Raw genomic sequence first — 25,078 nt, 5'->3', positions numbered from 1 at the left:
CGCGCGTGTGTATATGCGCGTGCGCGGCCACCGACGCAGCAGCCCTGCCTATTATCGCCGCTGACGTCCGTCTGCCTCTTTCTCTTGTCACTGTGTTTTTCGGGAGGTGGAAGGGGGGGGGATCCCGTTTTCTTTCTTCCTTCTTTTACAGAAAACAAATGATATGTTTCCGACACGCAGCGGACAAATCTTCGTGTTCCGCCGCTGCTCCTCCGACGCCGGCGACTTTACGTTCACCGCGACAGCTCTTTCAACCAAACCGAATGAGAGGAGCTAAGGGCGGACTGGACTGAGAGGAAGAACCGGAGGCTGACTGGAAGGCTGTACATCCGCCGCTTTCTTCATAACACCCGCAGTTACCCATTGATTTATCTCCCGCGGCCCCGTTACATCTGTCGGTGTGTTGAAATGTTACCTCAGACGGTTCCTGCTTCTGTTTCCGTGACAGTTTCTCCGCGGGAGTCACCGTTTTGACGTTTGTCATCCAGAAGAAAAATCATATTAGCTAGCTAACAGAGAAACAGAAACTCCCCCCTTTTTTTTCCTCAACTCGACCCGTGGTGGTCGCAGGAGCCCTCGGCTGTGTGTTTTCTCTTTTTAGTCCCTTTCAGTCACTTCAATGGTCGCTTTCCTTTCTCCTCAGAAGACGTCGCAGCTCAAAGTCAATCGGTGACCACCGGGATTGTTTTGTTAACGTGTCCACCGAAATGGTACGGTAATGTCTGGAAAGTGAAAAGCCAAGTGGGGGGGGTTCAGTCTGGGCTATTGTTTTTTGTTTGTTTGTTTGTTTCTCTTGTTTTTTCTCAAATGAGGCCGGGCTGGTACAACATCAGAAAAGACATGAGGTGGATGTAGCTAACCAGTTTTTTTTTTTTTTTACGCATCAATTTAAGCTGGATCACTGTCTTGGGTGATCTGTGCTGCCTTCACGGACTATGACAATGAAGATTGTATGAGAAGAGAGGCTGTTTTTTTTTTCCTTCTCCCTGATACACAGAGTCTGGTGTGACTGACTGCCAGAAGGGGTTTAACCCAGTGTGTTCACACAAACCTACAGCCTGCTTATTGTTTTTCTCCTGGACAGCGAAGCGCACTCAGGGACAAACATGTCTTTACGCACGGCACTGCCTGGGAACGAGCGGAACCCGGACCATGTAAGTAAATAAAAAATTTAAAACAAAACAAAAACACAAGGCCTCTATTTGTCACCTCTAGCAGCAGAAATAGTTAACCAGTAGGTTTTATAGTGCTTTTGAAGAAAAATGGTAAATAATAATAAACCTTTAGGCCCAGAGATTAGTCTGCCATGTGCGAAGAGCAGCTGCAATCAAGCAAGGCCACACAGACAGGCTAATCTCTCCTGGCTCATTTGGGATGGGTTGTAATTGGACACACACACACACACATAGGCTGACCGGGATGGAGATGGGAAAACATGGATGAGAGATAGTGGGATGCAGAGTTGTGTATGTTAACATTCATTACACACTCATGCAAAAAAATGCACAATTTTATTAAAGGAGTTGCCTTAAAAATCCTCCTAGACTTTCACCTCCACCTCCATTAATTAAGGGATATCTTCAGTGCGCATGTTTGTCTGCTCCCAGCTGATCAATAATTAATGCATCTGATGCAAGGCCACCCAGCACTCCGCCCTGGCCTGCACCCATCCCTCCACTCCCTCCCACCCCCCCCTTTCCTCTGTCAGTCTATCACTCCTCCATCACCTTCCTTCTAGCTTTTTATCTTCTCTGTCCCCCCACCACTACCACCACCACCCTTCCACCCAGTCTAGTCTGTCCAGTTTCCCCTTTTAATGAAACTGTGTGACAGGCAGCTCAGTGGGCAGCACAATATTGCAAAATCTGCTGTGTCAGGCTAGCCCGGTTTGTCCTGCTGACGTTTTTCTGTGTCTGTGGCAGCGTCTGGGTTTTGTTATACGAGAGGGGACGGGGCTATGAGTTGATTGGTTTTCTGAAGCATTTTACAGAATTATTTTTATATGTATTGATGCTTCTCTACCAGCTTGTAAGGATGTGAGCTTCTGTCTAACATCCCCCCTTAACCACATATTGACATCAGCAATGCAGCTGTTCAGAGAGTCTCCACCTTTATCTCAAGGGCACCTAGCTTACAGCAAACCAAACACCCCGAAACATCACTGACTCCCTTTAGATTGGAAGTGTTCAATAAAAGATACAACTCACCAAATACAAAATACTTTCCTCCTTTTTATTAAAGGATAGATTGTCACTATCCCAATCCTTGAATGTTTGCTATTTAGATATCTTGCCAATATCTCCTGCCATCATGTGATGTCAGTGACAGCCACCGATAAGTGTTGTTTCACAGAAATTATCCAAAGATTAGCTGGTCTCCTTGGCGATCGCACTGACCTTAAACAGTGTATGGCACACTCTGTTTGGGACGCTCTACTTGAAAGATTGTTTCCCATCCTGACTGTAGACTGTAATAGGAATGGTAGCACGGGAAAATACATGCAATCATACATGAAGATTAGGTTCCTCTGTGCAGGGACATTCACTCTATACATGAGAGATGCCGCCAACCTGCCGTGCTCACTACAGATTGTTACAGATAGGTGTTTATTGCCTGTAGTCCATGCCGGGATCCAGAAGCACGTTTAGAGGTGGCAGAATCCAGGAGGTAGGCTAATTTAATATTTCCATATGAACCTGTTGTGGTTTGTTTGGATAGTTCTTGTCAGGCCACACCCAAATGTAGGACTCTTAAAGATGATGCTGCATTTAGATGTAGCCTTTTTATTCCAATAATAATAATAATAATAATAATAATAATCAGGTTTAAGAAGCTTTATCATAACAACGGTAAACTCACTTAGTCGCAGGAGTGATAAACCAGTTTCTTTCATACAAAGCAACCAATAATAGCGCCTGTTAAGTGTTTGCTACAGTTCCATGTTTGTCTAAAGTTTGCTTGTGGTCGAGTGTATTTGAGTACACATGTGGTGTCCAAGCTTGTAAAAGAGGAATCCTTTTTATAAAAGCAGCGCAAGGGTATAAACTATTTGGCTTTGAGGTGGAGCTAGCAGGATGATGCCTGCGCTCGTTCAGTCACAAGCCACTCTCGTTAGCAACCTTACCATGGCAACAGCGGGGGGTCTTCCATATCCCCATTTACCCCTCCCTGCTCCAAGCCCTCTTCACCCGCCCTTGTCCATTCCAACAAACACAAGTCCTTTTGCTCGCGTGCTTTCTCAGACGGTCTTTTAGTCTGTACTTAATCCATACTCTAACAGTCTCTTGTATTTATCAAAACATTAGCCACAATATAAGTTGTGACCTCCCTTTAGTGCTACTATTCCGCTTTCTGTCATTTCAACTTTTTGCCAAATTAAGACTGTTTGGCGTTAGAATGATGGCTTGTTGTGTTCACTCAAACTCTATATGCACTTTCATGATGCAACCTATAATGTAATATAAATGAATACAACTGCTTTGAACCATTTCCATCCATGAAACCACTTAACTCCTCTCTTATCATTAGCTTAAGAGCTGTTTCATGACCGTGTTTGACAAGAAACAAGCAAATATCTTTCAGATTCTTGTACCTTTGCTAATGGCTTCGCTAAAACTGAACACTGTCTGAAGCTTTGATGTCGATCTTGACATTGAACATCATCACTTCTTGCAGACAGCAATGTTTGCGAGCTGTGTAGAGGTCAGAAGAAAAGCTACCGTAGGAGTGGTATGTGTGACGGCACATAATTAGTTTTTGATGTATGTGTGTTTGTGGGCGTATATTTGTGTTTAAACATGTCTGCGCTTGTATGCGTGTACTATGCATGTGACACAGAAAGTGAATATATTGCTTTTTCATGCTGTTTCATAACCTCCTGCGGAGCGTAGACCATCATAAACACACCGTTACACAACTCGACCCGTGATATTCATCCTCCCGTGGCTTCGCTATCTTCTGAGATCATTATCACTGTGTTGAGTTAAAATTCAGTCACAGCATTCATGACGCGACAGCCAGCACTTTCACACCAGGGTCCACAATTTGCATGTTCGTACTCTCTGTTCCCTCCGTTGACTCACATCTGTTCAATCTTTCTCCTCTCTTCTCGAGTTACCCCACCTTTTTTACTTCTGTCTCCCATCAAGTCCTGGATCCAGAGTCCCTCCATCCTTCTCCTCTTTTCACCCGTTGGACCAGTAAAAATGTTCCAGTAATGATGGGATCCACCTGTGCTAGTGTTTTTTTGACCTTAAATGGAAGGATTACATTCTTCTTCATTGGCTGTAAAGGTGTTAAATCTTCTTTGCTAATAAAATTGTTCAACAGTCTCGTAGATAAAAAGAAAAATGTGTTGTTGTCAGACTAAAACAAACACACATTTTGAAGAAACCAGCTTCTCACCTCATGAGGAAACATTAAGTTTAACCTTTGTGACTTCATGTACAGATATCCAATATTGATTTGTCTACGCCTGTTTCTTTTGGCTTTCTAGCTAGCAAAGAAGCAGCTGAATCTGGCACAAGAAACATCACTGTTGAAACATAGAAACAGGGGGATGGACAGTTTATGTGTAGTTCTTTTAACATGGGTTGACTACTGACAAATGTCCTCATAAAGATATTCAGTCTTAATTAGGACAGCCTTGCCTCTATAAACAGAAATGTGTACCTTGAGTACATCATAGATGACCCACTTTTGCTTAAGAAGTTTTATTGTTTGTGCAAAGTAACATTTTTAGTGGTGTACTTTTCCTTCCTATGAATATTTCCATTCTCTAAGGACCTCGTCCACCTCATACATCGTCTCTTTCCCTCAACACCTTGTGACCTCTAACACATTTTGGTCCACATGAATTACATTAGTCTGGTTTATCTGGTGTTGCCTTGCAAAATAACGTCTTAAATCAACTTCGGATCAGCTGCAGGAATTGTGATAGCGTTTGTCTTCCTCTCTTGTTTCCTCGTTTCCACACAGACGATTACCTAACCTGCTAAACCTGCATCTGTTACAGGCCTGCAAGCGTTTGCATTTAAACTTCTGTTCTTGCTATTTTCTTCTCGGCGTCACATGCATATCAAAGGGGAAATGACCATTTAGGTTTAGGGTTATAGTTGTAGATTCCAATTTAGGTCAGTGTCAATGTGGTGGTGAAGTCCAGAGCTGGGATATAGTTAGCAAAGGTACTCACAAGTGTAATAAACAGGTATCCATTGTGTGTCTGCTGCACTGTGGGAATGGACAAACTATTTTGCTTGGGGCTAGTCATGTGGTTTTATCAGTGTGTGTTAGAGAGAGAAAAGGAAGTCATATAGTAGGTGTGGGTGAGTGCTTGTGCGCACATGTATAGCTGTGTGTGGTTCTCACAAAAAAAAAAAAAAAAAAAAGCCAACATGACTCCCTGTGTGCCACCGCGACGCAGAGCAGGGCTTTTGTGTTCCCTGGACAAGCGAAAGATTCATGAGCTCGCTGTCACGACTTGTTACCCAAAAGCTGGCACCCACTTCTGATTCCCCCCCCCCCCCCCGATGGCATTCATTTCACCTAGAAACACCCCAGATACAGTCATAAACAACTCCAGGCTTTTAATCATCTGGTCTGCTGAGGCCAACTGAACCATGTATGATCGGTATAAAATTAGGCAGGTTGATATTAGATGACCTATATTGGTCACAATGCCTCGCTCACGTGTGCTTTTTTGCACGCCGGCCAGCTAAACCCGACTGAAATGTGTTTCGAGTTACGGGCGCAACAGTAGCCCAAAGGTCAGAGAAGTGGGCCGGTTACAGGGAAACTTCCAGCTTAAACCCCAGAGAGATGATTGAGTTACCATCTGTGTAGTCTTAACAGCCACTACTGCGATGCCCATGAGCAAGTCGCCGCACTTCCAGATGCTCTGCTGACACTTGACAGCGGGCAGCAGCGGCAAACTGCGGTAGCACAGCTATGAAAGAAGTGTATGACTGTAGAAGCAGGGCAGTGCTGGGAAAAGAGCTTAAGTGCTTAGCGGACCTCGCTGTAAAAACGTCTCGCTCAAGAGAACATCAGTGGCAGGTTTTTAAGGGAAATTGGAGTATTCACTTTTCCCCTGCTCAGGATTAGTATTCCTTGCTCAAATATATTTTCTTGGAATTAGTTACCTTCCCTTCAACTTTCCACATTAATTTTCCGATCGATCCGCGCGGCCACTGCGGCGTCTTCTTCCTCGGAGTGTATGTGGATGACGTTTGGGTTTCTGTGGTGCTCATAACTTCCTTTTGTGCTGATCACGCCGACTACCGAGTTCTTTATTTATGCCAAATAAAAGCTGTTACAGCTGTTGGAAAACATTACTTGCTGTTCACCAGATACATTTTGTTTAGAGCAGTGAGTTTTTATTGTGTTGTATCAGTCAGGGATGAGAAGCTGACATTTATGACATTAATGAAAACGTTATTGATTGAATGTAAAAGCAACAAATGCAAATTCATTAAGACACAGCATGTATGATGGGAATATAGACTGTGTAAAATCTACTGTAATACAGTTAATCTGTCAGTAAGGCTTACATTGATGGCCCAACACATTTGTGAAATGAAAAGCATGCAGATACAATTAATTAAGTTAATTGCACGGTTGTGGATCGACACAGCCCCGCCCTCTGATCTTACATAATCTATCTTTAAGCAAGGCTGTTGTGTTTACACAGGTGTAGTATGTATACATGCATATGTGTGTAAAATTGTACTTTAGCAGTTCAGTTTCTAGGAATGTTAGATTTTTTAGCATATAATCCAAATGTGACTGCCATGGCTTTTTGCCATCCCGCCAGCTGTTATATAATTGTGTCATAGGGGTTAAAGTGCTTGTATACTCCACCAGAATTACTTGTCAGATGGTTCAGAAACCCCCCGCCCACCCACCCTCACGCCAGTCCAACATCAAGTTAAGTTGAAGTTTCGCTTCTCAGAAAGTAAACGTCTCTCCCAGCCTACGCAGAGGAGGATGTTTTGGGTAACCGTAGGTCGCAGAGAAGCTGACACGTATATATACACCCTCCGAATCTAAACAATGTGTACGAGAGCCTGACCTCAACCTCAAAACAAACAATGTGACATTCATCTTGCCGTGATTGGCCAGACACACGGAGGGAAGTGAGAAACTCTCTTTCAAGCCCTCCTTTTTTTTCATTCTTTACACAATGATTTTGAACAACTGAGAAACACATTTTATTTCTGACGAGGTTTAACAACGTGTACTTCCTGTCGAGCATAACCCGACTCTTAGTCCACCTGTGCTGAACAGGTGGCGTTTTCTGGAGATCAGATTTCTGTGTGAAGTGCGACACTGTTTGTAGAGTCTCTGTTAACTGTGAAACACACACACTCATGCAGACAAACATATCACACAGATACACACAATTACAAAAATATAGCAGCAAACATAGTAGACACTCTCAGTCACGTCTGTTGTGTTCATTGTGCAACGAGGCTCTTCTGCTGGTGGGCTTTCAGGTGTCGGCTTACCGACTGCCTCATTGTCCGCCCTCAGGCCTGAGCTGCATGCGGATACAATATCTGCTCTTCCTGTTCTCCTAAGTGTGTTTGCATCTGTAGTGTTGAGCTTTATGAAGCTCTACGCCTCGTATGGATTTGTCAGACAGAGATTTAGCATTTAATACAGGATAGATTACATCATTTTAACAGGCGTCGTCTGGGTTTTTCACAAATCTGAAGATGTAAACTTTTAAACTTGTAGTCCATGTGTCTGTATTTCCACACACATTTCCCCCCCCCCCCCCATTCATGCCACCCACGTGTTTCGCTTTCCAGTCACATAAGTAACAGAGTGACAAATCTATATCGTGCATTTTATAAATGTTCATCAGTTTTTTTTTTTTGCATAGTCACTACATGGAAGCTGAGTTGCTTGTGGTGCACTTCTACTTCATGTCTCATGTTGTTTACTCTGAGCTATACGTGATAAAGACCGTATCATCTGATCATCTGGTTTGTGTGTGTGTGTGTGTGTGTGTGTGTGTGTGTGTGTGTGTGTTGTAATGCTCTTGTTGTTAACCAGAGGAAATGCCGCTTTAGAAACAGCTGTCACTGTTTCTGTCCATTAGCTCCTGCAGACAGCAGCAGCTCTGCAACAAGAATATACTTTTAATTGTTGTTCGCAGAAGCACAGAACTTGTGAACAGTCGTTGTCACAATCATTGCATTTCCCCTTTTCAGTTTTTCCTTTTTAGGGTTTTTGGACATTTTTTTGCTTTTTTAAATGGGTAATAGCATTGTGGGTGCTGTATTACTGCTGCGTCATGAGTTCTTAAACAAATACATGAACAAAATCGTCTTGACCAACAGAATATTTCTGGTCTTGATAATTTTCTTTCAAACCAGATAAAAGCTAGTTTCAAACTTTTAAAAAAATACCTTAACTTTGAAATTCCTCGTTTCAACCAATTAGGATCTGCAGTCGTCATATCTGCAGATATTACGAAGCAGGTTATGTCTCTCTGTCTGTTTTGTTTTCACAAAGCTTGTCTCCCCCCCCCCCCCCCCATGGTTGGACTTTACAGATAAATTGCTTTTGGTATGAGTAAGAAGAAGAAGAAGAGTTATTGCGAGAGGTTGTGCAGACCACGTTGTTTTGTGTCAGACCGGAGCAGCAGAAACAACTGTAGAGAAAGGAAAGGGTGGAAGGTGCCTGAACATATGGCATTCAATGAAAAGTTCAGAGAGGATGTGACTCAGAGTTTACAGTCATACAATGTTAGACGGACGGGTATGTGTGAAAACATCAAAACAACTTTTTCAGGTTGACCGAAGTGAGCAACAAATGAAAATCCGGTGAAAGTGTGAAAACCAGCAACAGTAAATGTGTCGGAGGCTACCGGGTGTTTCCACCGATGATGCAGTCATGTGTAGAAACGATGCATGTAATATCCTTTAAAAGAAAAATATGCTGCATACAGTTTTTGTTTTTGTGGTTTCGGCCACCATTCTTCATGGTGATAGTCATAGTTTTACTCATCAAATTAATGGCAGAGATCTGGGAACATAGTGGCATTGCTAAATAGAAGTCTTAAGGGGGTAAAGAACACAAATAGTGATCTTATACACTGTATGCTTCAGCTTTGACCATACTTAGCATGGTTGTGTTTGTGCATATTTTGGTTTAAAGTGGTTTTGATAATCAGGCAAAACTATCAGCTTGTTTACAACCTGTTTCTTTCTTGCCCTGTCAGGCTTCATCTTTAAGAAAATCACATCTTTTTGCATTTGTAGAGACTTAAAAATGTATCTCAGAGCATCCTGCGACACAGGGCAGAGAACAGATCATCATAGACAGAAGAATCAGAGGTCTAGCCGAGGAGTGACTCAGCTCTTTAATCCGCTGGTGTCGATCCAAACAGAATAAATCTGACCCTTACTCGGCCCGGGTCTGATGATGATAACGGCGTTGTGGTGAATGATATGCTGAGTAATGTGGCAGATCTCCCAGAGGCGAACAGAAAGCATGTCTGTCTGTGTGTGTGTGAGCGTTTGCAATCCTGCACTGTACAGACTGAAGAATCCGGTTACACTTTGCATATCGGGGCCGATAATGTCACACAGAGGGAGGGAGGGGGGGGGAGGCCTTTAACCTACAATGCCGGGTATTCGTCCTCTTCATCTTTGTATTCTCTGTCTGATATCGGTTATTGGATTGAGATATCTCTCGGCACGTTAGCCGGAAAAGGTTCATATAATGTTGATGCTTTTAGAGAGAGTCTTTAAATTGGATGTTGAATAGCAGATAGAGCCTCACAGGGTAATTAATATCCTCTAAGTTTGCAGATTCAGGTTAATCTAATGATATATGAAGCCATTAAAACTGAGGAGAGAAGCCTTCATGATTGGTGCTGTCATGAAAAAACTTTACTGTTTCCTGACTCTGACTTTCATGTTTTGTGCCTGAGGACCCCCCCTCGAAAAACAAGATGCAGCATCTCAACGGGTTTTTATCCTTCTTCTAATTAAATTTTGAAATGAATGTACCTTTGCTACCGGTGCTGTATTTGACACACAGAACAGAAGCAATTCAGCCCGCACCAGGGGAAATATACAATAGTTCGTGTCAGAGAGGGGAGCCGTGCAGCCAAATTGGTCTGACTCATAGTCTGGCTAATGGTTATTGGTTGAAATTTGAATGAGTGTGGCAGGAGCCAAAGGATCTCTTATCAGCTATTAGGTTGCTTTTGTTGTCTGCAAATAAGGAAGAAGAAATGTAGGTGATGTTTTGTTTAATTAGCCTATCGGAAGTTGAGATTGTTTAAGAAGGGTGGACTCACATTTAGGTGGAATCATTTTGATTTTGACTCATAAGCTTTTGGGTTACAGTTTGTCGTTTGCCCTCTCTCTCTCTCTCTCTCTATCTCTTAAAGCACTCCTATTAGCAGCCTGTTCACTGTTACTCACGGACGTTTCGATCCAGCGTGACCTTCGTCTATTAAACAAGCACTTCTCTCCCACATTTCCTGCCGCTCTCTTCCGTCTGCTATCTAGTGTTGCCAAAATAGTCGAGAAAAAATACGCTATTGTCTGTTAACGATGATTTCCTGTGACGAAAGTGAAACAAACTCAACGAAAGTGGTTTTCACCGCTAGTGGAAGACTGGAATTATTGTGGTTTAGATCAAGGTTTTATGTGGTCAGTGCTGAAGTGGAAGAAAGCTGAGACATGAGAGCCGCTATCAGGTTTCTATGTGATGATGATGATGGTTTATGATCATGATGCTGGATAATAATAACGGGATAACTCAGTGTTTTCAGATTCATTGTAAGCAGATTTTCATCAGTCAGATTGAATCACAGGAAGAATTTTAGTGATTTTTTTTTTTAAAAACTGGTGCACGTTACTTGGAAAATCTTAAGAGCACACAAACTCTCAGCAGGGTCTCACAAAGCATGTGAAGATTTAATCAAGTAGTAGCGTCGGGCATGAAAACAAATCGATTTGCTTTGTAGATAAATAACATTAAGCTAATAGAATAAGTGTCTTCCAAAAGTAAATATCAACCATTAAAAGAGGAAAAAAGACAACTCAGACATTGGCTGCTATCTAAAGACATCTAATCATGGACATAATCCACATTCTTTTTGCCTAATGAGCAGTTAGTTTCTGCCAAAACGGATCCATTATTTGAAATGAAATGCTTCGTGTTTTAAAAGGGGAAAATCCGATCTGATAATAGTTAAAAGCCGAGCGAGGCCTCGGCCCCCCGAGTGTCAAGACAGCTTGTCTGTCATGGTCGCTGACATGTTTTTCTGGCAGCTCCCTCTTCCTTGTGGGGCCTGCCAGGAAACGCTCACTGCTGAGTGTCGAAGTCCGCTGTCATCACTCTGACATCTGTCTTCAGGACAGGAAGTGACGCAAGTGAAGTTCACGCAACTTTCTGCTGCTCTTGACTCATGACGGATGACTGAGAGATGTGCTTAGCTGTTGACAAATTAGAGATAAGATTTAGCAAAGATGGAAATGGATTATGTAAGGTTGAGAAAGAAAATATGTCAGATATCGGCTCTATTTAACATATATGAGGAGTTTTTTTTACAATCATAATTATATTTTTCATAGTTCAGTCAGACTTAAACCTCAGGTACTGTGGTTGCGTGAGATGAATCTACCAGTCTACTGCAATGCCTAAACTGATCCAGTGGTTTAGATTTTTAAAGAGATGTAATCATTGGCTGGTATGTGCAGTATGTGTAGGGCAGAGTTGTCAGTGTTAAGCCACCTTTTATGACACATTATTACAGGTCTTATCAGTGGTTTAGATACAGTAGGGCTCCATGTTCTTCAAATTAGACATGTTAACCTTTTGATTTGGATCTGCTTTTATCACTTAAACCTTCATATTTCCATATTATATAAGCAATATCAAAAATAACAACATTTCAGAGAGATTGCAACCTCCTTTTTCCCATTTTTACACACATTACCTTTTAGACTGGAAGAAACAATACATGTTGAACTCATGACATCTGAGTAACATGTCATGTAATGTCAACTGAGCCTCTTTTCCAACAGTGTTATCTCTTTGCCGTGTTCTGTTATGTTATGGCGACAGTTTGTCTGCTGTGGCGTGTGATAGAGGAGGTGTGTGTCAGGGCCGGTGACACACCAGTACGAGGCCACAAGGCCGCGAGCCACAGCGGCTAGAGAGAGGAAGAGGAAACTGGACTGTCAGTGCGAGCGCAGCACAGCACAGCACAGCACAGTGCATGTGCGTGTTAGCAAGGGGGCTGAGGACGGGCGGGATCAAGGTTACGCCATTTTTTTTTTTTTTTTCTCTGCTGGGGACCGACGTCACACATCCTGTCTTTACACAATACTTCCCTGCCGACACACAAACACTCAGACGTACTCAGACTAGACAGTGCATCCACACAGCAGCAACAGCAGCAACAGCAGGACACCTCCCTCAGGGCGTGGTCCATTGTTTGGTAACATGTTTGTGCTCATCACACTGTGAGTCTTGACATAGCAGTTATCTGCAGCCCCCCCCCACCCTCCCTTGCACCGCTCCTCCAGCTTCATCTAATACAATGATAACAGAGCGAGGAAGAAGGACAAAATCACATTTACATTATCAGCATCAGAGCTGACACGTGCAGAGTGAGAGCAATAACAGAATAAGCAAAATTGCCTAAATTACTATAAAAAAACTCATAACGACTGCAGATGACATGACGAATAACGACTGTAGCTTGAAATTGTTAATGTATGACAGAGAGGCAGCAAATTTGACAGAGTTTGTCCGCTTAAACGAAGATTATTGTGAGTTTATGACGTACAAAAGATGAGCGGTTCAGTCAAATTAAGCACATATTCAACAGAAGAGAGCCGGATCACAAGTGTTTCCATTCATATGCGTTTGGATTCAGCCGTACGCCCACACAGACCAGCACAGATGGAAGATAGCTGCTGTACTGTAGATTAGCTGAAGGAATGTCAGACATGCAAACATGCGTGCCACCGCAGTGCATGCCACCACATATTTTAGCCAACACTTATTCTTTTATACTCCGAACCGAAGGATGTTAAAAAAAAAAAAAAAAAAATTAAGAGCAGTCTTTCATGATTTGTAAGCGCTCCCTCATGATGTGTCTGTGATATGCCTCAGGGGGGGAGTTCACTTTTAGGGATGCAACTAACAGTTATTTTTATTGTTGGTTTAATATGCAGGTTAATTCTGTGATTAATCGGTTAATTGTTTGGTCAAATCAAACTGAATCAAAATGGAAATTGCTCACAATACTTGTGCACAATGTGACATCTCGATATGTCTGACAAACAGTCCAAAAGCCCCAAAATATCAAACGTAAAAGCAGCAGTTTGTCACATCTGAGAAGCTGGAGCCATAAAGTTTTGCAGATTCTCTGTGAAAATAGACTTGTCAAGTAAATTAAATATATCCCTGCACAGTCTGCTCAGAATCTGTGATGTTTCATACCCAAAAAAAAAAAACTAAACATTAGGGGGGGTCCCGGCTTTTTCCGGACGGAGCTCCGGTTCACTGCTGGTTTGGAGGAAGTTCAAGTTAAACTGTTCGAGAAGAGAAGCAGACACGCTGCACCTAACCGCTGCTTTAATGGCTCGGAGAGTCTTCTCACCTCTTGTACAAGTGTTAACTCTTTTAGAGGAAGTTGACACTCGATACAAAGTGGTTTTAACACAATGTGAACGTGTAAATTAATCGTGTTTAAAGTCGTGATGTGGAGATGATAATGCTGCTGTTGTTGTCAGACTGATTGTTGTCAGGGCCGATCTGACTGTCACACTCACATGTTTGGAGTATTGTTGTTGAAATGACATCAAGCTGTCATTTCTGTTAGTTTCACAAGAATTAAAGGGAATAATTGACTTTATTTAGTCAGTGACAGGAGACAGTTTGGTGTCAGAATTGCATTTATGACTTTAATAGCTTTTTTTATAAAACCACCACAAGTTAACTTGAACCTCCACCCTGGAATAAGCTCCTGCTATCGTTAGCATAATCATGCTAGCAGTAAGGGTCAAAAGAAAGCTGACAAACCTGATGTTTCAGGATAGTTTTGCTTCAAAAAGAACTGAAAATCCATTTTTATCATCCACACAAATCATCATAACAACATTAACCAGGAAATTTAAATTTATCAGGATTTATGTAAAGATTTTCATTAGACTGAGGGGGGGACGCAGCTCAAATAGCAACCAATATTAAAGACAACTTTGATTTTAGCATAATAGCACGGGTTAACTCTCTGTTTCACCAGCAGCAGACCGGCTCAGAGCAGAGAGTTTAGGACAAGAGCGCAAAGCGAGTTAGGAATGCAGGGCTTCGTCTCAAAGAATTGGATTTCTTTCACTTTGCAGGGACAAGGTGCAGCTTGTTTGCTGAATGTGCAAATCACACACACACACACACACACACACACACAACCATCCACCAGCCCTCCACCCATCCTCTATACCAAACGTCACCCTACATGTATATCACACCTCACTCTACCACACACACACACACACACACACACACACTCTGTGAGAGGCCTCCTCCTCCTGAATGAAACTGCGCGGTAATCAGAAGGAGTGGGTGAATCGATGGACCGCGCTCCTTGAAAGGAGAATGTGGGACGGGTGAGGGGGGGGATGGTGGGAGAGGGTGAAGCTCAAATTGATGCGAGGTCGCTGAAAATGAAGATAGCGGCGCGAGACAAAAGAGAGGGCGGGTCCAGGCGGTGGAGAGGAGAATAGAAGGAAGGGAGGCAAATTGATTTGTCTGGGGGATGGGATGAGCCAGGGGAGAGAGAGGAGAAGAAGAAGAAGAAGAAGGGGTGAATTAATGGGGGGGAAGGGTGAAGAGGAGATGAAAATGAAGGTGGAGGAACCTATTCTTCTGGGTGGCTTTAGCAACGCCTTACAGAATCTATGTAATGCACAAAACTCAGTAGAGTTTTAGTCAATAATGGAAAGCACTTCCTCTAAAATCCATGAAAGCCGCTGCGGCTGTCACTTTCAGTCTTATTGTTACGCTTGTGTTGTTCGGTCCGTGTTGCGTGGCGGCCGCTTTTGTGCTTCGTTTCCATTCGGAGCTCAGAAATCACCGAGGTTGGACCCTCGATGACTGACGTGTGTAGTTATCTTCATGTTGAGAGATGCATACTGTAGCTAAACAATGACTCAAACGTAAATATTTGTTACACGCCGTGTCTGGCTGCCAGTGTTGACTTGGTTGTAGTTAGTTTTAGCTCAGCTTTTGTTGGCATGTGTTTTGCACATTTTCCTTTCTAAATAAAATGCACTTTGATGTCACACTGGAGGCTTTTTTTTCTGTTTACTGGAACTTAACTTTACGATTCACGGGGCAACTCTGATGGGCAGTCGCTCCCCACAGAGACAGATTGTTTCCTCTGTCTCTCTGCTCGCCATCCTATAAATAATTTTTCTCACCGCTTACTTAAAATTGTTTAGGGTGTGTGTGTGTTTTGGCAATAGAAAAAGAGATGTAAGACTGAAGGACTGAAGAAGAGATCAAAGAAAGGAGGGGTGATTCCAGCCCTTTCTGTCCCAAATGATGCTGGGAGAGGATCTAGGGCTCGAAAGATGCAGACAGCCAATCAGAAGTCTCCTTGGCGATTGAATGAACGAATGGGAGGGAGGAGAGGATACAGGAGCAGGTCAATGGAGAAAGAGGGAGGGGGGGGGGGGTCATAATTTCACTTGTACAGATGTGTTTACTACTTGAGTTTTAACGTTAATAACATTAATGGTAGTTCTAGTGTTGGTAATATTAGTATTATACTATCAGTGGTCTTGAGTCTGTGTCCTTCTCTGTGTGTCTGTGCTGGAAAATCCTTTGATCTTGTGCTCTGACCTCAGTGTTTACCACATCGGGTGCATCTCAAGGTGATGTGGTTTTATCAGACGTCTGTTCTCTCTCTCTCTTTCTCAGTATTCGTGTAGCTCTCAGACTGTGGAAATAGAGAGTTGTTTGTGCTGAGGGCTTGTCATGAGTTGCACGAGTTTCTCTTAGAGCGCTGTATTTGCCTGTTTTTTTTCCACAATATTACAGTTTTTCACTCTACATGTTTTCACCTGGATACTGTATTAATCTATACGTATCACTATACTGCAACAGTATAATCCCACCGCTGCCTTAGTTTACATACTGATTGTATTGTGGTGAAGCAGGCGATTCCAGGTAACGTCCCTCAGGAATTCTTTCTTCTTTTTTCTTTTGGTTGATTCGGTCCAATGAAAACAATGCCAGTTCTTCTCAGGTTGCACCAAATAACCCAAACCCCAAATGCCACAAACAGGCATCTCTCAGTTCTCATCAGAGACGCAGTGGACTTTAATAGGACTCATTGGAAACCAACACCAAGAAACAACCACTAAATACAAGGTTTTTGAACAGAATATTCTTCTATTTAACAAATTACTCATGAGTCCAGGTACCGTTTACAACCTCGTGGTCACTTCTATTTTGGCAGCGTGAGCCAAAATGAAACTAAGACTTTCACATGTATCCCACAAGGTAAAAATAGTGCGAGTTGTAGAATGAATCTCGCTGACTGACAGCAGTTTTATCAGCCACAAAATACCAAAGTATCACTGCCACAACTCTAGCAGTTCTCAGTTTTAGCTCGCAAAAGTGGGTGGAAATTAAGGCTGCAACTAACGATTTTTTCAATTAGTTGATTATTTTTCTGATGAGTCGATTAATCCATTGGTTAACTTACAACTGAATAATAACGATAACTTCTACCATTAATCTTTCAACCTTTTATTCAAGCATTTTCTCATATAAAAACTTATTTTACAAATAAAAATTTCCCGACATAAAAACAGTAAGATCATATTTTAACATGAAATCTATGAACGAGGAAACCATTTCAAACTTTAACTTTTAACTAATGATATTATTCATCACAACAGTTCAGATTTATGCAGCCTAATTAGGAATGGTGTTGTTTACTTTATTCTGCTATTAATCACCGTAGATAATGTTAAGTATGATTTACTTTGATGGCTAGTGCTGATTGTAATCTGAAATGCACTTGTATTATTTATCTGCAAATGGTTGCTGACACAGACTTACAGCGTTACGTTAATGGAAATCTTCATCATTTAGTTTTATATGTGCATTAACAAACTGCTTACGACGTGAAAATACTCTGGAAAGCGGCGTTGCCACATTAGCCATTAACATCTGCTGTAGGGAGTCTTTGTTGAGTTCTTGTCTGAAACAGATAAGGACTCAACGATGACTCCCAGGTGCACTGGCTACTGACCAACTATCAGCAAAACTCACTGCAGTAGTCCAAATACTCACACTGCTGTCTCACATATAGCAGTTGTGCTGCTGTGGTAGGCCGTTTCAGTTTTACAAAACATGCAGAGCACCATTTTATTAGCTCTCTGTGCAAAGAATTCCCACACTTTTAAAAAATTGGGTCAGGCCTTTTTGGATTAAGTCTCATCCTCAGCATGTCCAGAAGTGGGAGTCGCTATATTTGGGAACGAACATAAACAGTGCGACGCATCGACACATACCACGCAAACTGACGTAATCGAGCCAACATGTGGTTCCAGCCTTTAGTGGGAATCAGCAACCCGAAAGCCAAGAACGGACATTTAAACGATACAGTTAATACAACTCATTTGTTTTAATGACAGTGAGACCCGAAGACGGGAACTGAAGTATGACTCAGATGCTTCTGGTGCTTCCTGTTCGTCCTCGTTTCCTCGCTCCTCATGTCATCCCCACTACAGATGAAAAGTTCAAGCTAGTTTCGTCTCTGTGGGACATTTCTTTTTCCGCTCGGGGGGCTCGCAGGAGTGCAGACGGAGCGATTAGAGTTTGATGTTTATGCTGCGAGACCTCAGAACACACTTGACGTAAAAACAGTTCAGGTGGGGTCAAGCTGAGTTTCTATTTTTGGAAAAAGTGGAGGGTTGAAGGGGGGAAAAAGTATGAAATAACTGTGTTAGTGTTGAAGTTTAATATGGAAACACACATTATTTCAGAAGCAGATTTTCTAATTAAGTAGTTTTTTTATTTGACTGAACTTCATTTCATCAGTGTAACATATTATAACTTGACTGCAGGATATTTGTTTCTCATTCTACCTTAAATATATCACAGATTTTTATTTATTTATTTTTTTTATTTCTCAGGCTTTCCCACTCATCTAGTAATACAGAAATCACTGAAAGCTGCATCCTTTCAGATTCATGGCATTAGGAATATTCATGCTTGTGTAAAACTGTGAATTTGGATGTGCCAGTGATGTAATATTTTAATTTTTCCTCCACTGTTTGTCATTTCTTATTTAAGCTTGTTAATCTGTCACTATCATCCCGATCACCTCTCTTTAGTAGTAAAGATACGGTGATGGTGATTCACAGACTGTTTATGCTCAGCTCCCGGTTAGCGTCGGTGTGAAACCGGAGCTTGTCGTGCGAATCGGTGTCGGGTGTTCCAGGGCAGATCAATGCGCTGCTGCCACCTCACCTTCGTCCGGTCACACCAACACGTGTCTTACAACCGGTGACCTCACTCACAGCCACACATGAATGTGAGGAATGCAGACTATGTGAGGTCAAACCAGATTTCATATGTGGCCTGGGTAACTTTTCACCTTCGGGTGTCTGGTACCAGGCTGCGATCACATGACTATAGGCATAGCATCGAGGTCACGTTGAGTTGTCGGTCACTCAAATTATGTTATATGACTAAGAGGAGGGTGTGCCTCTCTTTTACTCATAACTACCACTAAAACTAACAGATGATGCAACAATAACAACATGAACTTTCAAACTTTCAGTCCGTATCAAGAGTTAAATGATGTAGAGGAGGGACACCATTTGTTTATTTTAAGGGTAAAACTGCTATTATCTGTTTCGTCTATATACATAAGACACTACAGTTTCCTCTTGCTTTAAAATTTGGAGTGAGTGAGTCTTATAATTGCTTCAAGATTATCAGGTAGATATTCTAACTTCCTATAAACATTTTGCGGTTGAGTACGAAGGAAATGATGCGCTTAATTATAGATAATAACACATTTACAAAGGCCAACTAAAACAGACGATGGATGGAAAATGTCTTTATTAAAAAACGACAGGCGCAGTGTTCGGTTGGTTTTGTTATACTGACTCTTCATCTCTCTCTCTCTCTTTCTCTCTCTCCTCAGCATACCTCCCTGTCGGCCAGCCGCTCAGATAAGGGTACCGGCTGGTCAAGCCGCTCGCTCGGAGCCCGATGTCGTAACTCCATCGCCTTGTGTTCAGACGAGCATCCGCACATCGGAAACTACCGGCTGCTCAAAACCATCGGCAAAGGCAACTTTGCTAAGGTCAAACTGGCACGACACATACTGACCGGCAGAGAGGTGAGTGTAGTATACAGACGATGATGACCGCGGTGGTGGTGGTGGTGGTTTCCCCCTCAACATCTTCTACCGTGTTAAATGCAGAAATCTGTCTCTGCTTTTGGAAGCAAGCTAACTTTTCCACCATGAGCAGAGGAAAGTATCAGTAAAGTCCTGCGTACTGGGATTGATGAGGATGAATTTAAAAAAAAAAAAAAAAAGATGAAGTGGACTCCTCGGTGAATACCAGACTTTGGGAGGGAGAACAGAACAGGATCCTGTGACTCAGCCCTACAGATGGGGGTTTTTAAAGGGCTGTTCCACTGAATTCAGAGCACTTTCTGTTAACTTTTTTAGCTAGCCAAGTCTTTCTTGCTTCACAGCACATTGAGGGCCTTAAACCTTTTGAAGAGACACAATCATGTTTTTCTTTTGTGTGGGTTGTAAGTCTGTATTTTTATACACTGTATTCTTTCTTCTCATAAAACTCTGACCTACATCAACACTAGTTGAGTTGATAACTCCTTCGGCTTAGTAGAAACTTCTTGCGTCTGCCGCTGGCTCGGTCATGTGAGAGCTGTTGTGTTTCACCCACATGAAGCAGAAGACAGTCATATATTGGTGGTTTACAGTGTTAGTTTGACGCAGTCTTTGACCTGGTTACCACATCTTGTTAAGCCTATTATGAAGCCTTGTTGGTTTTTGAGGTGGATTTTAGCTTCTGTGCTGCAAAACACTGTATGTTGAACTTTTTGTCTTTTTCTCAGGCAACTTTTACTTAACAGGAAATTAGCACAGTCATGTTTACAGGTTGGATAAGGCTAATGCTAGTGCTAGAAATGAATTTTCTTGTAATACATGGTTTATAAAGTCCAGAAACTGGAGTCTGCACTAGTGCACATTGTTCAGCAGCCACCAACCTCTCTGATAAAGACGAGTTTGGAAACTGAAGTTCATAATAAACAAAACTAGAGCTGAAATGATTAGTTAGTTAATCTATTAAAAAATGAACAGGTGGTATTTTGATAATCAATTAATCATTTTAAGTCAGTTTTCAAGCAAAATTACCAAGATTGTTGCAATAAATTAGCCACTTTTAGTGCAAAATTAATATATTTTTCTATTGTTTCCTCACAGGTTGCAATAAAGATCATCGATAAAACACAACTCAACCCAACCAGCCTACAGAAGGTGAGTGACACATGGGACTGTGTGTGTGTGTGTGTGTGTGTGTGTGTGTGTGTGTGTGTGTGTGTGTGTAGACTTTGGTGTGTCTCAGTTGCAGGTGAATGTAGAAGATGAATACAAAGTTTGGATTTTTTATTTTTTTTTTTGGTTTCTTTTTTGTCATCATTGTGTTGACATCCCAGCTGATGGGATTTTCAGCCTAATTACATCAAACCAATGAGTTGATCCCCTAATTTTCTTTTAAGCAGAAATAAACTACCTACAAGTTTTTTTTTTCTTGCATTACAAAAGCAACATTATCTTACTTCTTTATTGTGCTTTATTACTTCTTTATCTACTTAACCTCTATAGCTGCTTGACCCCTGTAGATAAGACCTCAAAGATTAGGTGCGTTTATTTGCATTTGTGTTGCATCAGGACCGCACTCAGCCAGCACAGTAGCGTCTTCACGTGTTGTTTTGCCTCAGGTCGTAACTCTCAAATGACCCTCGCGTGCAGCGGCCGTCTGAACTTTGACCATTTAGTTGTTATGTGAAACTCAGTGTTGAGGAAGCGGTTACCAACAGCTGTAAAAAAAACTTGTCGGTTCAGTGAGGATTTAAGTGTTGAGACAACAAAACGTGTTAACTAGAAGTGGGTGCAGTGAAAATCCCTCTTATCAGCTTAGCGCTTCTGTTTGATAAAGGGCATTATGGTTTCATGCAGACAGTCCGGACATCTCCAGGAAGTGAAGTCACAGTTTTTCATTGTATGGCTTTGAATGAAGCATTGTATATAATATGACCAGCGTTTGTCCTCTGGAACTAACTAGGTTAAAGGGGTTAAGTTAACGTACGTCACTGTGTGCTTGTCTTATGAGATCTGGGGTCATGTATTAACTCCTGTCTGAACTTGGCCTGCTGAGGCTGTGTGTGTGTGTGTGTGTGTGTGTGTGTGTGTGTGTGTGTGTGTGTGTGTGTGTGTGTGTGTGTGTGTGTGTGTGTGTGTGTGTGTGTGTGTTCATTGAGAGTGATCTAATGAAACAAAATTGAGTGAGAAACATAGCCTCAGGCCTGCGGACTGTTTTCAAGTGTTTTTCCATCCAGCTTTGTCGGTTGGAATATTCACCTCCAGAAAAATAAATGCTTTAAAAAAAGTGTGAGAATATTCTGTGAAAATGAAAAAAAAAAAAAAATGACTGAAACTGTTTTCTCACAGGAAAAAAAACCACACATCTTACATCATTCACTGGAGAACACTGTAATGTCATTCAGTGTCACAGCAGCTTTGGTTCAGCCAGCGTTGACATGAAACATGGACGCTCGATCGGGTGTTGAGACTGAAATCTCCAGAACTCAAATGTTGTTTTTTTTTTTTAAAGAACAAAGCCAGATTTAGTCACTCTCACATTAGCTAAAAGACAGATCTGTGTGTGTGCAGAGTGAACGGTGTAGGAACTAAAACAGTTGAGACACAGCTGCACATGAAGCGCTTCAACATTTCTGTCAGTTCAGATATTGGTCACATCTTATGCATGATTATCAGAATGACAAATAATATATATAATATATTTTGCTAGCATGCTAAAACTCATATTTTGATTTCAAAAGAAACAGTCTTTCTGATCCAAGTAATATTCAAATCACTAATCTCTTAAATTTTGATAAATATTGAGTATTTAGCAAAAATAGGAGTAGAAATATGCAAAAAAATGTTATTTTCTGAGGCTACCAAAATCAGTTTTTTTGCACACATATGCTTCCATAACTCAATACTGACAAATCCGATTGACTCACAATAAAAAGTGTCATTTCTGGAACAAGCAGCTTCATTGGAAGAAACATCAAACAGCAAAAAAATATGATGAATTTTTTTAAATTTGACTCAGAAGTTGCAAGTGGGCGTAATAGGGAAGTTAACCATAATATTTTGTTCCTTTCATGGATAAAATGCTAATGATGTAATGTTGCCTTGTGAAATTTTTCACTTTTGTATCTCAGGTGGGATTTTTGGTACGAATGACATCATTTCTCTGACGTCTTTGCTCTTTGTCATTAGGGATAGTTCTTATCTAGTGTGTGTGTGTGTGTGTGTGTGTTAAGCTCCGCTCTCACAGTTCATACAAGTCGCCTCTTTGTTCAGAGTTTACTTTGTTTCAGAGTTTATCACCGTGCGCACACACACACACACACACACACACACACACACACACATACACACACACGCACGCACGCAGCCAGTCAGCCTATTGATGAATACTCAGCTGGTTAGCTAACCAGTCAGGGCTTGACTCTATTGATATCATAGAGTTGGGTTATTGATGGTGTCTGGCTCTGTGCGATAGTTGGTCCACCTGACCTAGATACAGAACAGGACAGCAGGTTTATCACTCCGCTGCTCTCACTGTTAACTTCAAAATAACAACAACAAAACACACTTTATTAGCCGAATCTTAATATCACAATGTAGTTTCTCATTCTGCTGTCAAAATCCCATTTCTTTTAGTTCCTGGTTTCACTTCTAACCCTTATCCACTTTAACAATTCTTAAGTCAGGCAAAGCATTGAGTCACTTCCCATAAACTACGTCTGTTATGGTCCATAGACTCTTTAAACTCCTCTGCTCTGTTTTATGACCCTTCCTGGCATCCTGTTTCACCTGGAAATAACATCAGATAACAGCGTGAACTCCACATTTCTGCGCAACAATTTTTAAACTTAATTTAGCCACAAAAGGAGTCGTTTTCCACCCCACCCTGTGTCATATTCATACGATGACGCACAGGGAGATTCTGGCACATATTTACTTAACGGGTCAGTTAAAAACCAGAAGATACAGAAGGAGAAACAAATATTTGATTATTTTGATTAAGGATTGGATAAATGTTCAGATTGCATCCAACAGCAGCTGTGAAATCTAAACTTATAACGTATTTAAGAATATTAAGTGTTCATTGCCAAAAGATTACATATAGCTTAAAGCAGCCGTTGAGCCATTAAGCATTTTGTATCTCAGAAAAACACATAAAACCAGGCTTTAAAGATGTCTTTATTGAGTCATCTTTTATAAAGTACCATCATAATGTCCCTGAAGTTATTTTGGAGTTAAAGTCTACAAAAACACACTTTTACAGCACAGTTAACATTCAGCCAGAGGGTTATCACCACCTGATAAACTATTGACTCTTTTTAACAGAGGTGAAACTGGGGTGATGGATGGTTTGTCGGTGTATTTGTGCATGCTTTGTGTGTGTGATTATCCTGCTGTGGGAACACAGACCTGCTTGTGCCAAACAGCAGCTGTGAGATTTACCTTTTTTTTTTTTTTGTCCCAGAGCATCATTTTCCGTCTGTTCCAACCGCGAGATGCCTACTTAACTACAACACCAATCAGCTCTTGATATCTTTAAGCTGAAACCTTGGTTTTAACAAGGCTGCTACAGTGCTGTATGTGTGTGTGTGTGTGTGTGTGTTCTGCAGCAGCAGCGTGGTAGTGGTCTAGTGCTGCATAGCGCAGGGCTGGGGCTGCCAGTTGCACCCTGTCCAGTCAGCATTTTGTTGTAGTTAGTGTAGGACACTGCACATGCTGCCAGGTGACACTTCCTGTCATTCACAAACCCTCTCTCTCCCCGTCTGTCTCTTTTTCCTGACGTCCTTCTCTATAATTTAGAAACTAGGGCTGAAGCTAATGTTTATATTTATTATTCATCAATTTCTCAATCATTTTTGGATTCGTCAGTTCTTTGTTTAGTCTATAAATCATCATAAGATGATTGAGACTTTCTGCCTCTTTTTATATGAGGAGTCAGTTTCCCAGTCATTAGTGTAGCTAATTAATCAGTTAATTGTTTTAGTTAGTTAGTAAAATGTGAAGGAATAGTTTAAAATGACCATCGCAAGTCTTGATAACCCTGATCAGCAATATAAAACCCCCCAAAATATACATTTTTCCAATAAATGACACAGAAAAGCAGCAAATCCTCACATTTCAAATGCTTGAAGATCGATCGATTAGCAAAATTGGTATTAATTTTCTATCGGTCAATTACATAATTAATCGACCTGCTCTGCCACCATCCATGCCAACAAAAGCTGAGTTAAAAAAAACCAAGTGAAGAAGTTATTATGCAATAAATTGAAATGCATTTGCTGATTAAATGATAATAAACTACTGGATTTCACGGGAGATTGATTATTTATTTGTTTCTACGTACCTGATGGAAATGTACATAATTAACATTTTGATTTTCACAACATTAATATTCAGAAGATGTACACACAGATATTCACAGTCGGGTTGAAACAGAAACACACACTTCTCTACACAGACGCTCTCTGCTTCCTCTCCTTCTCACGCTCTCTCTCTTCACACTGTCTCACTTCTCAGCATAAAACTCAACTTCTCCTCTCTACTGTAGCTTTATGCTCCATTTTTTTTTTCCTTCTCTACTCCCCACTGCTCCCTTTTTGTTTTCTCTTTATTAACTCTTTATTATGTTCTCTTTACTCGAGCTCAGTGTCCCACTTT

The 25,078-nt window shown here is 41.4% G+C and overlaps 1 protein-coding gene across 7 annotated transcripts in view; it reads left to right on the top strand.

Annotated features, from left to right (window-relative positions):
• Window positions 1–25,078, top strand: part of mark4b (MAP/microtubule affinity-regulating kinase 4b) — a 53,631-nt gene continuing 28,553 nt past the window's right edge. For 3 of the 7 annotated variants that reach the window (XM_044354796.1, XM_044354802.1, XM_044354803.1), the window contains exons 1-3: window positions 3–1,154; window positions 19,208–19,405; window positions 20,522–20,575. In XM_044354796.1, the coding sequence (XP_044210731.1) occupies window positions 1,107–1,154; window positions 19,208–19,405; window positions 20,522–20,575 (300 nt within the window). In that variant the 5' untranslated portion in view covers window positions 3–1,106. Of the gene's footprint in view, window positions 1,155–19,207; window positions 19,406–20,521; window positions 20,576–25,078 lie in introns of all 7 variants that reach the window. The other 4 variants (XM_044354798.1, XM_044354801.1, XM_044354800.1 and 1 more) reach the window with 4 other exon arrangements.

This window comes from Thunnus albacares, chromosome 6, assembly GCF_914725855.1.
Source record: "Thunnus albacares chromosome 6, fThuAlb1.1, whole genome shotgun sequence".
NCBI classification, from domain to species: Eukaryota; Metazoa; Chordata; class Actinopteri; order Scombriformes; family Scombridae; genus Thunnus; species Thunnus albacares.
The sequence above is the reverse complement of the archived record's forward strand: the minus strand, read 5'-3'. Positions and strand labels throughout refer to the sequence as shown.